Source organism: Planococcus citri, chromosome 3, assembly GCF_950023065.1.
Source record: "Planococcus citri chromosome 3, ihPlaCitr1.1, whole genome shotgun sequence".
Lineage (NCBI taxonomy): Eukaryota > Metazoa > Arthropoda > Insecta > Hemiptera > Pseudococcidae > Planococcus > Planococcus citri.
The window spans coordinates 51142698-51160657 of record NC_088679.1 but is presented as its reverse complement, the minus strand read 5'-3'; the positions used below and the strand labels follow the sequence as shown (position 1 = coordinate 51160657).

Below are 17960 nucleotides of genomic sequence, written 5' to 3'. Positions count from 1 at the left end.
TGTGTTTTTAAAAAAGTTGAATTTTTTACGATGCAAAAAAAACGTTTACTGATATATTTTACACAGTAAACGACCTACGTGACTTATATTGTGAAAATGTACCGAAAAATTAATCGTACTCGAGTGTTTCGTGATTTCAAGTTGATGAATAAAATTACCTATTTATTACGAAGTACATACACTATACAGCATACTTCTTTTCACCGTCCATAAGTGCCTACAGATACATATAATTGTTTTCATTTTAAATTTTTATTAAGTATTGGGCGAATTAAAAAAAAATAAAAATGTTTAAGAATTGTTTTTTAATTTAATTTGCAAACTTACACAAAATCAGATAATATTTCCAACTGTTTAACTGCACATTTAATAAAATTGTTCCCACTTCCAATTTGAAGTTGACCGCGTTGCTTTCAAGGTTACTCAAGTAAGGGTCACTGTACATATGTAATTTAAAAAATGTTACTTTTTACTTTACGTCATTCATCATTTAAATTTAAAATATACAACGAAGCGAGAATATTATTATACCTACGTATGTTCAACTTTAAACAGGTTCATAATTTTTTCAATTTTTTTTTTTTTTTTTTTTTACAATTCTATAGGTAGATACTGAATTTAGATTTTCATTTTTCAATTATTTTTTCCGGCAGCCTTGGCAACTTTGTGATATGCACTAAGCCAAGGAGTACTTAGCAATGTGCAGTTAAAATGCTAAATAGTAATAATCCGTTTTTTTTTTTTTTTTTTTTTTTTTTTAATAAAATAGCAAAGAGCAAAGACAACACATAATCTTCGATTGTAAATAAGGCCCAGGACACTCAAATCATTCAATCATAACCATATATCGTGTATTTAGAGTGCATAAGAAAAAAACCCCAAATCACTACCACGTGAAATCGTAATCTAAACAATCATCTCTGATAACTTTCTTTAATTTCACAGTCGATGTAGAGAGATTATCTGAAATTGATAACTTGCATCATCAATTCTGCAATATCGAAATGTAAAACATTTGTTTCATGGATAGATACTTAATTGAGCGCTTACTAGGCTCATTGAATTACCATTGACTTACATAATATTTAATAGTTATTGAACTGATTTTTTTTCTTTCATTTTTTATTACTGCGTAAAAGTGAATTACGCATCAAAGTGATTCATTTTCGCTTCTGGTTTACTTCAGATTAAGCTTGTATTTGAGCGTGAGCGATTCGTGAAAATGAAAAAAAGTAGTGTGTTTTTTACTATGTATATATTACTTAATACCATGATTATTGATTAATGTCTCAAAATTTCGAAGTACTTAGGTGATATTTGAAATTATTTGAATGAATTGCTTCATGCAATTTCTTTCACCATTTCTTGTACTTGGTTATTTGGACTTGGGATTAGGAATACACGATTTACTTGTGAGAATTTATTTATTACAAAAAAAAAGTTCAATTACCTAAGTAAGTACTTTGGTTATTTATTTGGAAAAAGTGTTTAAGAAAAATGCAATCAGACCTGCCTGTATATATTTTGAATCCTAAATGTATTGTGTGAATTAATTCCCAAACTGAGATTGTTTATTTTGTTTCCAAAAATGGCTCTGATGACAAATAACAAAAAAAGAATACACCTCAGTACATATAAATATACTTACATGTAATATTAACGTGGAGGTGTTTACGATCAATTTAGAAAGAAGACTGCAAAAAATACTTCCAACTCTTACCATAGAGATCATTTTTGAAAATAAGTTATTCAAAACAACGGTAATCAAATCATAATTGTTATGTTAGTACGTTGTTTTTATTTCACCTCTATCAGAAGATACTAAACACCAAACAGCGAATAGACTTTGTATTGGAATAATTATTGTAAATATTTAAATTTTGCGTAGGATTTCGATAGATAGGTACATATTGATTTTAAAAATTAAAAACGTATCATAATAGTACATATCGAGGAAGTGATTCGACTCGACTTCGAGAATCAATCGCCTTAAATATTATTGTAGATAAGTACCTACGATTATTTTTTTTATTAAAAAGAAATTTTTTGAAAATAATTATTTCTCAGCATAAAAATATAGATGTTTTAAATACGTACAAATGTTAGCTAAATTGTTATCGAACACGATCCAATGAAATATTATAATTTATACCTATGCTTCGATCAGAATTGTGAATGAAGATATTTACTCTCTCAACAAAATAAATCTTCACGTTCCATTTCTTATCTCAAGTATTTCACAAACAATCACTTATTTTTATTGACTTTCGATGAGGTATAGGTTGGGTTTTACTCACAACTTTTTTTTAAATGCATAGATCAAGTTTGCTTACATTTTATTATTTTTCCCCATTAATTTTCACTTCGATAAATGAAAAAAAAATGCAAAGAAGTACGTACATATAAGTAAACGATAATGTGTGTAGCGTACTATACGCACCTAAACGAAAAATGCTAATTTTTTCTTAGAGACAGACCATCATACCTACCTATACTACCAAATTATGAGTGCATAGAAACCTAGACGGATTTAAGTAATTCATTCTTAAAATATTGTGCACCATTAAAATTAAGATAGCTAGGTACAGTCATTTCTCTGAAATTCTGAATTAAAAAAATGATAGTATCAATACTGAGAAAAAATTCTCATTCATAAATACGTAAGTAGAGGTACCCTACATATCAATTAATTTTTCCGTAAAATTAATTTCGATACAAGGTTTACTTTTTTCCGTAAGATTAATTTTGACGCAAAGTTTATTTCACATCGTGCAAAAATTTGAATTTTTTTTGCGTAATTTTTAAAAAGAAATGAAATAAAGATCGTAATAAAAGCGGAAAACGCATCGCTTTTGAAAAAAAAAAACAGAGAAAGGGAATAAAAATGCATATTCTAAGAAGCAATAAACACAAAAAGAAGTGAAATTCAATGCATACTCAAACAATATCGTCTAACACATGGCGAATTAGTTGTTGAATGTGGTAGGTCGTAGCTTTTGTGAAAATTGTTTATAAAAGAAGGAAACACCATGTTATCAGTTAAAACATCTTTAGTGTCTGAACAATTTCTAATATCATTCAGTCTGTTCGTCGGGGTAGCATAATACGGTTCGTACAAGTACATCCTTATTATTTTCGTTCTTTGGAGATTTGCATATGCATACATTGTTCTGTTTACCTCGTACGATAATGGGAGAAAAATATTACCTACGGATGTTTCTACCGATGTGTTGTGGAATTACTGCGTTGAACTCTAAAGTAGGTACTTTTTTCATATAGATACGTACTAAAATATAGTCACGTTATTAATTAAAGCTAATAGATTAATCAGAAAGCAGCGTGTCATCATTTTTGAGATTTATGATTTCACAGAATTTTTTCACTCAAATTCAATTTTCATTTCTAGTAAACCGAGCATTTCTCTGTTTCAGTAGGTAACTGTGTTTACCTACTTCAATGGCCACTGTCAGAAAGCGTGTGTTTGTAATTCAAAACGGCATGTGGCCTCCTCGTAGTTTATTCGAGGTGGGTAACATAATATGCATCATTATTCAGATACCTAAACATGCGTAGCCTATTTTAAAACGGAAAACTTTTCAAAAACTTGAAAATATATTATCGAAAATGATATGCTTTACTACGGTTTTCGTATGATTCTTTGCTACCAATGAAAAAAGGTATATGACATACTAGATAATTTTCAAAAATTAAAAAGCTAAAAATAACCAGAATTTCTATAATAATGCGACACTCGCGACACTTCAAAATTTTCAAAAATTATCATAAAAATTTTTCTCACATGGATGTTTTCTGCGCCAGGAGTCCGTTCGAAATTTCTCAGACTCCGATCCACGTCACCTGATTCTTAAAATGATTGTCCACCTGACGCTGATATCTGAAAACTGAAATAAAAATTGTCTAATTTTTGGAAACTTGGAGGAAAATTTGATAAATTTTCAATATTTTAGAGTACCTGTATTTGATTACATATTACATACAATACCTACTTTGGCTGACTTTTAAGAGCTTGAAAAAAATGTGACGAATTCTTGACGATAAAAAAAATGGCATAATATAGAAAAGCATAGGTAGGCTACAAAAATTTAAATACCTACCTATAGTTTTTTTTTCAATTTAAAGTTTTTTTCTATTGCATTGCACTCGATTTGCTCATATTTTATCAGAACAATCATACGTCCTAATCTCCATGAATTTAAATTTTCTGGTATATGTATATTATGTACATAGGTACATACCTATTACATTCTACATAAGTAAGTATATACGTTGTTGCATGAATTTCTAAAATTTCTTTTAAAATTATAAATTCGCATAGAAATCTATATTGCTTAGTCTAAGTAAAAATGCACATCATATGTGTATTGTGTACTTACTTACTTTTGTTGGTACGAATATATGAAATATACGAGTACGAACATCTTAGACTTAGTAGAAACAGTGTTTATGAGAAAACTCAATAAATTTTCCATTAGCAAGCATTGCTGAGTATAATGAGAATGTTATACAAAGAAGCACGCTTATATTAACATAATTTATACGTCAATTTAGTTAGTTACAAAGCGTATATCTATGCAAGATTTCAGCAAAATTCATAATCTTTATGCGGATTCAACGTAAGACTTCAAAAGTGATTTTATTCTGGTATCAACTTTCACTTTTATCGAAGTCTTTAACACGATACTTTGATATATGAGTAATTTTTCACGTTGGTATTTAGCCTAAAGGGAGATGAAACCAAATTCAATTTATACACGTATACGTATTATTTACCTATGATATAGACACCGGAATGTTTATAGGTACCTACTGATAAACAAATATTCATTTAGGATTGTAAGTAATCGAGTATACCTATTGATAATTGTATATAAGTTTTATCATTAATTTTGGCATTCGTAAGATTTTCCTCCCATTCAACGTAGACTTTGCTAAGACAGAAATTCTATCTTCAATTTGATTTTTTTATGAATCTCGAACAAAGCAATTAAAATACTACAAAAAAAGCAAAATCATATCATCAAAGAGGCGACAGAAGAAGCCATATACGCATTGAATCAACTCGCTTTTGTCTCTTTATTAGTTTTTCGAAAGATATGGACGTGTGACCCTAAACATTTAACTCACATCCGTTCATAGGGTGTTCATGTTATGTAGATTGCCAGACAACATAGTCTACGGTTTTTTACCTTTCAAGAGAAATTGGTCTCTGATGCAAGTTTCGGACGAGATAGATAAACATCGAAAAACTACAAGGTCGCTCATGGCTCGACTCCTTTTGTCTCTGTCGTATCAGGTAAAAAATGACGTATAAGTGGGAAAAGCATGTTTGCGAATAGTCTCGATTCTCCCAAAAATAATGAAACAAGATTTCAGGTCACCTATACCTACTTCTTTATGGAACAGCCCAGCTAAGGCAATTTTTCCTATGGTGTATGTATGTACTTATTACAATGTGGCTTATACGAATACTACGAGTATGTTCCTGATTCCTGCACGATCAAAATAATTTTTGAATGAAAAGAAAGGATACTTCATTTTTTAAACCGGTTTCTTAGCTTTAAATCGGTTGACGATAAATCCTATAATTTCTCAAAAATTGTTTGCGGAAAAAAATTGTTGAATGAATTTTTAGTTCTCGTTTAACGAAAATTTTTTCTTCGAGAGTATTTTGCATTAAGTAGTTATGCCAAAATATCAAAAAATATCATTTCCGAAACTGAGGAAATATTTTGGAACGTAGTGGTACCATTTTTCTGGCCATTATTGCTAATTTCAAAAAATCATAAAAATATACTTAGCCATAAACGTACCTATGAAATTTTTTCCGTTTTTTGAAATTGGCCTTACTGCGTTCCTAGATACTTGCTTAGCTTCAGAAATGATATTTTTCGATATTTTGGCCTAAAATATTCGAGAAGAAAAAATTTTCATAACACGAACTTATCTAAAAATAAGCAATTTGCAAATTTTCACCTACAGAGTAGAACCCTGAAAAAGATCTTGAATTTTGACGGCAATGATATATTGGATTGACACAGCATCTCAAACTCAAAATGAGGGTCTCCTCTGAATTTGGTCAAAATCCATCGACTTTTTTTTTCATGATCTCATGGAAATTGCGGTGGTGGAATTTTCAAAAATTTTGTAAAAAAAATGCTTACTAATTTACTGAATAGGTACGTATTAGTTTTGAAAAAATTACAAGAAGATGAAAAAACGAGAATAATGTGAAAATATGCTCCGAAACCATGACATACCTACTTACCTACTAAACAGAACTTACTGGGCAAAAACACGTCCTGAAGCTTCAGAAAATTGGGTCAGTTTTCCTAAAAACTTGTAGAATGCAAAAATATGCATTCTACTCGTAAGAGCTTTTTCACTCAATCTGTATCGTTTGTAAAAAAAAAATTACCAATGCATAAGAATTCAAACTCTGATTTCGATTCTTGAGATCTCGAAGAATGGAACAGCATAGGTGCATTTTTTGAAGAACAAATAGGTACCAAACCAAAAGTTAAAAAAGTTGTATTTGAAAATTAAGGATAATATAGGGATGCTCGTGCCGATATACCTATACGAAATCTAAAACCCACACATTCGAGGGGATAAATAAACACAAAACTTTCACTAGGTCAAGACTAATTTTGTTAGCAGACTCCGGTAATGACGGGGAATTCCGTAACTTCGCCGAAAGTTGGAGAAATTTTTTTTTGTAACTTTTAGCCTCGCTACCGCCGTGCAATGAAAACAATACGAATATTACAGAAAAGAACATTCTGTACAGAAGAATACGAACTTTGATAATATGTCCGTAGAATTTAAATATTGCGAAATATTTTGGTAGAATTCATTTTCGTACCCGCGCGTCTTTTATTACCGAAAAAAATTGTATATTTAGGAAACACTGCGAAAGAAAAAAAGGGGAAAAATCAAACGCAGATGAAAAGAAAAAAGAGAAAGAAACACGGAACAGAGAGAGACAGTGTAAAGTTTTCAGTTGAAGTTATACTGTGAGAGAGATTACAACGTTTTGAAAGTTTATACGAATTGTAGGGCCGGGTATTGCCACTGTTATGATGAAACTTTTATACCGTCTCCGTAAAGCGCGATCTTTCGGTATTTTCTTGTTTTTGTTGGCCTTTTCGAATCAAATTACGGGAATATTTTTTACACAAGAAACAATTGCCGGTTCGGTTTTAATTTTTTTTTCGCCAGTATGTAATTCAATGCCGAAGAATTTCGTAATCTCGCGAACGCGCCGCGAAATTTTTCGCGAAAAGTTTTTCCAGGTTAAAAAGTTTATAAGTTATCGATTAGTTTTACATTCATTTCTGGTTTTTTCTCTCAACTCGGTAAGTACTTCTCATACAATTATTTCGTCTCGCTGTGCTCGTGCTGCGATTTTTCCAAAATAATAAATAACGAGCATGCGCTACGCACGCAACTTTCGCTTTTTCTGGCACCCTGCCTCAATTTTACAGTTTAACGCGTTCGTTATTAAAATCAGTCGTACAAAGTCAACGACAACATGTATTAAGTCCGTTTCGATCGAATACTTACGCAAAAACTTTTTAAAACTTTTCAACCTTTTTTATTCACGTGTTGATCGCACGTATGCGAGCTAGAAAAAAAACTTTTCAGACGCCCGCGGTTTCAATTGAACTTGGTTAGTTTTTAAACATTAATGATCTTTTTCATAACGAAATTTTTCATTTTTTTTTTGTTTTCTTATACACAGTTTACCATTACTTACAGAAGATGTTTTAAAATTACATTTCTCGTTTACTTTTCAAACTTTTGTACTTTTTTTTTCTTCAAAGTTTATTCAGTCGTCGTTCTTCAAAAATTAAGGTATCTAGTACTTCCCAATTTCTTTTTTTTTCTTTTCTTGTTAATAATTTCATCAGTATTATTTATTTTTGAAAAATATATACGAAGTAAATTTTCCAAGCGTAAGAACTCTCATAGGGGAATTAATGAGAAAGCATTTCAAAACGTGGACATTCTTGTAAGAAAGACAAACATTTCATTTTTCTTTTCTTCGTTTTTTTTTTTTTTTTTTTTTTTTTTTTTTCAATAGTACCTAACAAATACAGATTTGAATGCTGATATGTACTTACTGAACATCTGTTTCTTTAAAATGAAATTTCCATGATGTACCTACCTATGCACAAAAAATAGGTGCGTTATTAGGTACTGCTAAATGAGCAAATTTTTGGTGCATGTATACTGAAAAATAGTACATAATATATAAATCTACCTACTATTCCTTAATGTATCTATACCAGTACGAAATATTTATTTGAATTTAAAAGGAAAAAAATCTTGAAATATTTCTCAAAACTTATTCTCTATCAACTCAACTTACTTATTTTTTTTCGTTTGAAGGATTTTAAGATTCATATGGTATCTCTTGGTTTAAAAAGGGCATCTATTTCTTTCTTTCGCCAGCGATTTGATAGCTAATTGATTTTTAATGGAAAACAATGCGAACTACACTGAGGAAAAACATTACCTGTGTACTACTTGAATGTGCATAATACCATCATTCAAAAATCATCTTTGAACTAGGTGTGAGAATGAAGAGTAGGTACCTATTTTGAGAACCAGCCTCATCTTTGATTTTGGTATCCTGATTTCTCACTGAAAATTATTGAATGGGTTACAGAGTTTCATAGAAAAAAATGTCTTGAGAGGAACTGATTTTTAAAATTACCTATGTGGTTTCTTAAAATTGTTTATATTCGATAAAAAATCATCATGATGGCAAGTTTTTTCCAGAATAGTGGTCAAAAAAGTTTAAGAAATAATACGTTGGACTTGAACAAAATTCATCGAGAAAGTTTACTCTGAGTTGAAAGCGTCCTATAAAAAAATTTGATTTAAACCGCCCACTTCAGAAATAGTGGAAGCAATGGGTTCTCAAACTGCAGTCGTTTTTTATTTAATTCATGGTACAAAATTTTAAAAAGCTCAAATTTTTCATGATACATTTCAAAATGTAAGAGAACTTTATCAGTGGTTTTAGTCGAAGAAGAAGTTATTTTCCTACGAAACTTTAATTCAGGTTACCATGTTTTTGCGATATCCGTAGGTAATTATTTTTTCTCAGCAGATCGGCATCAGCACTATACCGGCAGCAGTTTTAAATCTACTCAAATCTGATATCAGTAAATGACTGATTCTCGACCCAATGACCCGGTTTCTCTTCAATTTAGAAGTTGATAGGTACCTACTTATTATAGCGAAAGCACCAGCTTGAGAAAAATAGTGGATGGACAGGTATCTAGCTTATGTGAAATTGAGGGGCCAAATGGTCATTTAAAAAAAGGTGCCAAAAAGTTATTGAGCGCAGAAAAATTATTGGTCTTGAAAAAACGAATAGGACTCTGTAAATGGAACAAATCTTGACACGCTTAATAAGTAGGCTACCTATGTACGTATTTTCCTGAAACTAAAATGAGGGGATCAAGTAAAATTGAAAGTTCTTAATTGCACTTTGGAAAATATATCCGAGCTGATTATTGTACGATTTTCGAAGTTCCAATCAGATATCTGATTTAACTCGAGGATCTCAAATTACGCAAAGTTGATTTTATTTTTTATTTTTATAAAATGAAAAACAACTATGAAAAATCCTGTGGTGGGCTCGGTGACACAGGAATTAAATTGGAACCTAGAACCTGTACCATCAACGTGTGCGGGGAATTCATTACACCAAGCAAGCTCCATGTATTTTCAACATATGCAACCATGCGCACATGCCAGCATAAGCAGTTACATTCTTCAAGAATTTGGCGAAATTTTTAAAAGTAGTGTAAAGATAAATAAAACTTGCATAGCATTATTTTTTTGTTGTACGTAATTTTTTTTTCAAAAACCACTAATCGAATATTGCCTTTTTAATCAATTTTTTGCCTGATTTCGAAAATTACCTACTAAATTTTTAATTTTATTCTAAATACAATCTGAATGGTCGATTTTGTTGGTAAAAAATTTTTATATTCGCAATTAAAAATTTGGTATAGAAATTTTTTTGCCAATTCATAGGTATTCAATCTTGAATTAGGTATTGTAACTCTTCTAACAAGGATGTAAGTAAATATTGCATATCCCTTGCAATAATTTTTTGAAAAAATATTTTCTTATCGCCTTCGTAGTGTAGGGAAATTCATATGTTTTTTGGAAAATCGAAACGTTTTTATTATAGTCAGCTAAGTACATATAAACTCCAATTACGAAGAACTGCCGAGAGTGGTCTCTTGAATAACCTCCAAAATTACCCCAAATTTCTTGTTAACTTTCTAAAATAGAGGATTCAACGTCGTAAAAACCAGTTATTTTTCGCATTTCCTCTTTTGAGTTCAATTTTACATTCAGAAAAGCTCTATACTTTTTTGTTTTGGACTCAATTTCGCAACTTTTTTGTACAAAAAGTTTTTCTGTTCAACCATTGGGAGAGGAGATTGAGAGTTTTGCAAAGAGATGCCTTGCGATGAATACGAATAAGAACACAACATTGAATACCCATGAAATGACCACAAACCCCGATTTTTTTCAGTGTCCTTAGATGAGGTTTCTAGATGAGAAAAAACTAGCCAGAAAATGCTGACTACCCCATCAAAAATGTTTAGCCTTTACTCTGGAAGTTATTCAGCAAATTCATTCTCGACAATTTTTCGCAGTAAAAGCTTGACATGCTAACATTTTTTTAATTTCCAAAAAAACCAGATTTGCCTACATTATAGCTAGTACTTACCTAATCAGTTTTTTTTTTTAAAATAATGCAAATAAAGTTACTTCTATGTGTGCATGGTTGCCTATAATTAATAGATAAGGGGGGTTGGCAGGATGTCGTGACTATACCACCAATTACAGCTAGAGACGTTGGATCTATGTAGTATACGAGTACATGTATCATTTTGCAAGCCAACTGTCATCTCACATACTGCAGATGATAAGGTTTTTGATTTGAACAGAAAATTTGAATAAGAAATTTTTTTCTCAAGATTTGCAATAGTTGGTGGGTAATAAAACATTTTATCTGAGATGATGGGTAGGTTAGATACCTACTTAATATTATAACTTTTTCAAATTTTGTTCGAAAAATGTTCAATTTGTAAAATTTGGAACTAAAAATAAATCATTTTTTTTTTTTTTGAAGATAAACCTGAGAGAGAAGGTTTAAAAGTTGTGTTTGAACTGCTTGAAAAGTATCGAAGTTGATAGAGAATTGACCTGATTGGGTATTGTAAATATTTAGTCGATCCGAATCGCCTTCAATTAATAATAATTCTAAAAAATTTATTTAAAATGATCAGCAGTCTTTTTTTTTTAAAATAAACTTTCAGTTGCATGGTATGGTAACAGAACCATTGAAACTAGTCCGGAGAAACGAACGTCATTCACTCTTCCCATTTTCCCTAAAATTCAATTCGTAAAAAATCAATTATTTTTTTTCATAATTTAAATTTTTTGAACAAATTTGAGGGACCAGGATCTAAAGATCGTCCATGAAACTTTTTAACCTGGAGCCCGAGCGTATGATTGGGACTATTCAGAACCTGAACGTCGAGACAATGTTCCCAGAACTCACTATCAGTTTCCACCCATGATAAATCTTAAAAATTTGAAACCTTTGAATAATTGACAATTCTTCTTATCATCAAGCTTCATTATTTATCCCGAGCCCTTCATATCTCGAGGGATACCGAGGAAATATCGGGGGCGCCGAGTAGGTTGCTCCTTTTTTCTCTCTCAACGGTGCATGAGACTGAGTAGAAGGAGCTCCTTCTGATGATTCATCAGTTCATCACGAGGCAATGTTTCAAAAAATTGGAAAAAACCAGATGGAAAATTTTTTGAACAAAAATTTCAGCATGAAAGTTTTTGATTTTTTTACTCTCCAAAATACGTATGTAGTTAGGTACTTGCAATTGAAGTATTTTTTAAATGTCGTTTTTTAGTTAATTATAATACCTAACAAAAAAAATGGCGACCGGTATATTTATTTAAGTGGTGGGTTTTTTCCTACAAAAAAAAAAACTCGCCAGTACAGTGGTTAAATGCCTAAATATAAGGAGTAGGTACACGTTATTTTTTTTCTATATCCTTCTCTCCCAGATCCATAGTTCAGGATTTCGAAACTCTGAGAAAAAGTGAGAACAGCGAAAAATCCATTTTTCTAAGGAGTACCCACTGACTAAAGCTTTGTTCAAACTACATAAGGTAAAGAAAAATCGAAAACGTCATTATTATGCAAATGTCTTAAGATGAAATTTCATTCATCTAAAACCTAAATGTAAATATAAAGCATTCCGCCAGAAAAGTAAATCGGATATACGCGGACTTGTTCGACATAAAGTCTAAATGCGAGCGCGCTTTACATAAACGTAGTAAAATACAAATTTGGTAAGTTCTGCACAAAAAAATTTCAACACCCCACCAAAATACTTTAAATCGAAGATAGCGGTGTATGATTCAGCAGCAAGACGAAAAGGAATATTACTCGCGGCGAGATAAGAAAATCAGTCAACTTGGGCGCTATGGTCGAGAAACACAGATGTTCATCTCGCTTAAATCGCGACGACGCACTTGTCTATCTGATTTTCCAAATAAATGTTGATACGACAATGTGTACTCAGTTCATTATAACAAGTCAATATTCGTATAGCCACTTCCATGGCCAAAGTTGAAATATGAATAAAGATAATAATACCTATATCTACTTTCCTATATTGCAAAATATATTCTCCATTGTAATGTGCTACTAGATTTTTCATTCACGTGTTGGCAAATCTTCATCTAAGATTTTAATTTTTTACAGATTTGCTAATCTTCAAAGTTCAAATGAATACGAAAATGGAACAACGTAAATCCTCATCTTATTCAACTCGCAGCTCGCCTAAAACTCCGCCAAAAATGTTACCCACCGAAGAAAATAACACGCCGAAACCCATCACAACGATGCCTTCGTTCATCATAAAATATAAACTAAGATTACCACCTGCACCTGAAAAGGTAAGCTGCATTTTCGTACGCTCGAGTAATTAGAAAATTGTGAAAATTTAAACAATTTTATCGATTATTTTGGCATCAAATTACGAAACTTGGAGATATAACTTGGCACCTACTACGTGCAGCTAAGAACAAAACTGACGACAAGGAATTTCTAAAATATACAGTATCTGAATAATCAATTTTTATTTCTTAACTCTGAAGCGGTTATTATTTCGTAGTTCGTGCTACAATTTCGGAATCTTTATTCGCCATAAAGAATCTGTACCGCTCTCTGTTTATTTCTATAGAAGCGATAGAATCTTTGAAACATTTAATGTCAGACAAAGTTTTTAGAAAGCGGTGCTACTTGATTTTAATTCGCACTCGGTGAAGTAGAGTTCGCTGTCATAACCATATTTTTGATTATGAAATCGGCAATTTGTGCATTCAGTTGTGAAAATTATTCGCTTTAGGTCAATAGGTATTATAAGTATTATCTAAACCAAAGAACTGTACGTATACATATATTTTTTTTGATCTCAAAGTTAATTTTGAGATTACGGACATCAAGGTAACATTTTTCAGGGGTTGACTTTCCTAAAGTAGGTATTATATAGGTTATCATATGGAACGTCTTCAAAGGTAAGTAGGTACCTACCTTTTTTTGCAAATCCACAACAGCATTGTTACCTATTATTATTATTTGTAACAGGTAAGACATCTAGGTAAGTTAGATTACCATAACCATATTTATTTACTAGTTTATCGAATTACCTATTCGTTTGTTGTGATATTTCTTCAATTTTTAGTTAGAAATTTAATTCTACTAAAACTTGGATTTTAAGAAGGGAAGATCATTTTATGAGCATGCAAAAATACCCTACTAATCAGAACTTTTGCTACTTAAGAAAGTTCATTTTTCGATTTTTGGTGAATTTTTAAAAGTCAAAGGACCAAAAAGGGAGAGAAATCGAAATGTTATGTAATTGAGTTAGTAAACTCAAATTTGACACGTGCCCTATTATTGATCTCCAAAATGGATTGGACGGAGTTTCAAACTGTTTTGGAGCCTTCAACAAATTTTTGAAAAATTTTCAAAAAATTTTACTCAAGTTAGATGGTTTAGTCAGATAATAAATTGACTTTTCAAAAAATAATAAGATAGTTGGAAATTCTTTGTAAATATCGGTGCCTAGTGATCGATTAAACATGTTAATAGGAGTAAAACTCAAAATTATCATCTTCTGGGATTTGAGCTTTCCCCAAGAAGGAGATGAGATCAAAAAAGAGGTTTTTTTGCTTAATAAACCTCCGCACGCGAGTGTATTTTATGTACTAAAAACTTGATTATTTTCAAAAATATTTTTGATTGTTGTATATTATTTTCCTATTCAGAATGCTCAAAACTTTTTACAAAAAAATCATTAATTTACTGATTTAAAAGAAAGGAACAAACACGTTGAAAACCCCTATTCAGTTTTTTTTAAATAATCAATGAATTAATAAATGATATTCAAAAACTGGACTGAAATAAGTATAAGCAGGTACCTACCTCATATGTACTACAAATCTCATTTTGCACGAGCGAGTTTGACTAATGCTAATTAAGTACCTACCAGTAAGTCCTTATTTTGTACTTAGAATCAAGTATAGGTTACCTTAAATGCCCGAATATTTGATTGGAAAAAGTTATGGGTGGACGTCAAATCTCCCTGCTACCTTTTTAAATAACATTTCTCACATTTTCGTATGGAAGATAACAGAATTCGTTTATGTTTAAGAGAATCAAAGTATCAACGAATTGTTCTCAATACGTTCATATCGATTTCTCAAACTTATAGCAATTTGAAAGGGATTCTTGTATGGTAATAGCACATTGGAAACTACGAATATAAAATCAAATCACTATTGCATATTTGCCTTTTCTACACATCTTGCGAATGAGCATAGTTGTACAATACCTTCACGGTAAGGCTCCTATAAGGTAATTGAAAGACGATCGAAAGTACCCGACGCGTTACATACTATAACGACGAGGTAGGTAGGTAAAATATCTATTTGCTGGCAAAGTGCTGGCGAATTAATCGGCTGACCACATCGTTGAAACTGAACGTAAGGTTTTAAAATATCATTTAATGGAATAATATCCTTATCCAGTGGAAAAGGTAGACGTTAGGTAATTGCAGCTAAACCATTGTTTCCGTTTTCGCGATGCAGATAGAGGTGGTAAGATAGCGGTAAAATGAGAAGATAAAGGCGGTAAGAAGTTAGATGCCGGTTGCGGTTTGGTAAATAATAAATCTCAAAAGCGGTATTAGATAATAATACGAGGTGGCGCCGTCATCTGCTTCGGATAAAGGGTAAATGGCGCTCGCTAATAAGTACCGAAAGGAAAGGAAAGACGAAATGCCGTACATATAGTAGCTAGACCGTATACTATACGTACGACAAAGCGGAGCAGCGAAAATACTGGTGGTGGGAGGACTAGCAAGACGGTGGATATTATCTTAAAGAATAATTGGTAGTAATTAGGATGGAGACAAATACCGTGAACCGTTAGAAATAGTTTTAGCACAAAGGTGGCGTTACAGCGAAGCATAGGGTAGTAGTTCTTAGGCAGATGGTGCTTTCCTGTTCACTTTGCCTGGCGGTTATTTATGAATGGGTCACCTAACCCTTGTAATACTACGGCTGCATAACTGTTTCTTACTTTAAGATTTATGTTGTACCAGGTCGTCTTAACTACTTCGACTATCCTTCTACATTACCCGCACTCGCCACTCGGTCTACTTTAGATTTTCCTCTCAATATTACAACGTTGTGTCTACTTAGTCCAATAATCGACCAAACTTCTTTCCATTCGACCCTATAAAAGCAAATAATTCGTGGTATTTGTTGCGACAGGTATATCCTACTTCCCTTTACCTCAACTACGAGTACAACATATAAAATTCATACCACCTTCATCATCGTTCAAAAACATGCCCAGAGACAGTTTACGGGTAAAATTTGTTCACGTTTACTAATTCCTACCGTCACGAATCTAGATAAATTATCCCTCTTATATACCGCAGGTTTTTTAATTTACACCAATTCAAATATTTACCACAATATTGTACGCGTTTCTCTCAAGAAAGTACCGCAACCTATCCAACTATGTACATTTTTTTTTAATGAACTACCTACAAAATTTTCATCTACGCATTTAGGAAAAAAAAAGGTCGCCGAAGAACACCTACTCTGCATTTAAACAAAGGTTCATTAGGTCTCAGTTTCCACTCATAAATAAGTAATTTGACCCGAGAAAAAAAAATTAAAAATCTCGCCCTTTCTGTCTACTCAGATAAGCATAATAAAAGATATTAATCTTATTACGACAGTTTTAACGCCGATAAGAAAGGAAATTCAGTTTCTACAATAAAGCTTGCAGAAATGGAGAAATGCTGAAAGAAAATGAAGAATGGGATGGAGTGGATATGCAGGTTCGCCTTTTCTAATTAAGGAATCGCTGAGCGTGAAAGTTGTTCTGAAACGCAAAACTTTGCAAACGTTGCATATTTCCAGATATTTTAGAGATCGGTGTTTTTTTCTTTTTTTCCCACTGTTCTCGAGATGGTCGGATTCGGACAGATTTTTTTCCTCGCCTTAATTTTTTCAGCAGTCTACCTATAAAACTACCTTCACTGAAATGAATGAGAATATGATTTCCCACTCATTAAAACTTACGGACCCTTCACGATTCATATACAATTACATAGACATGGCAAGTTGCACCACAACATACTGCATGACCAATCTATATTATGATGCACATGAAGACTTCATTCTTGACTAAAAAACCAATTAAATAGGTACCTACCGTTTAAAATTTCAAATGTAAAAATTGAAAAGTACCTACCTTGAACTTTGAAAAAAAAAAGAAAAGAAACAATGCAGAATAGTATGGTAAGTGTTATATGTATTTTTTCAGAAAATGATGGTCATGATGACTTTTTACCACCATGAAAATTGTGATGGTTGCTTAATACATATAATTATAAGGAAAAATTAGCGGTCCATCAAATCTAATTGAGCGGAAATTGGTTTTCAAGTGTCTGAAGAGAATTTTTGAAAATTATGTTACTTAATAGGTAGGTAGCCCAAAAAGCAACCTCGTGGGAGAAAAAATGACTTATAGGTAGCATATTGAACGGTTTTAAAGTTGACCCCCTCGAATTGGTTGCAGTCATTTTGAAACGATCTAAGGGCACTGGAGAAAAATAATCTTTTACGGAAAACTCTAGATCGGTTTGAAAGTGGTCGTAATCAGTTCAAAAAGTTGGAGATGGTAGAGCCAGTATTAGTGGTTTTCTACGGGAAGAGTGATTGGTATGAAATTTTTAACTTGTAAAAATATCTCAAATTTCTTATACATCTGTCTTAATTGACACACAATTGTTGACTTATGACGGGTTTAAATTTTAAGCCACTGAAGTTATTAACAGTGCTTTCCTAGGGCAATTCTTACGTGCAGTGTTAGAGAAAAGTCAACTTCTAATTAAGCTCCAGATCAACAGAATTCGATTTTCAGATCTATATTTTCATCTGCAAATTTTTTCCTTTTCGAAAAAATTAATACGCCAATGAGTAATAACCTACTGAAAAAAGAAACCTTTTGAACTTGCACTCTGTAATTTGTAGGTACCAAAAAGGCGTAAATAGCGCTACCTACATTGAAGCATTTTTCACGAAAAAAATCAATTTCAGGCCCCCCCCCCCCACAAATGAAGTTTTTAACTTTCAAGAGATTATTTCGTTTTCAACGGTTCTTAGAGTCCTGTATGCAAAATTTCAGAACTACATAAAGCGACGGTAGCGCTTTTTTGGCAATGCCGCCACCCTAAAAAAACGCATTTTTGAATTTTTTGAGTCTTCAAAGATAATTTACGAAAAGGAAA

At 31.9% G+C, this 17960-nt stretch overlaps 1 protein-coding gene across 5 annotated transcripts in view; it reads left to right on the top strand.

Moving 5' to 3' along the window:
• The first annotated feature begins 3085 nt into the window (after positions 1-3085).
• LOC135839922 (uncharacterized) overlaps positions 3086-17960 on the top strand; it is a 201129-nt gene continuing 186254 nt past the window's right edge. For 4 of the 5 annotated variants that reach the window (XM_065356187.1, XM_065356188.1, XM_065356183.1 and 1 more), the window contains exons 1-2: positions 3086-3258; positions 12851-13044. In XM_065356187.1, the coding sequence (XP_065212259.1) occupies positions 12874-13044 (171 nt within the window). In that variant the 5' untranslated portion in view covers positions 3086-3258; positions 12851-12873. Of the gene's footprint in view, positions 3259-7039; positions 7377-12850; positions 13045-17960 lie in introns of those variants that run through there. The other variant, XM_065356184.1, reaches the window with a different exon arrangement.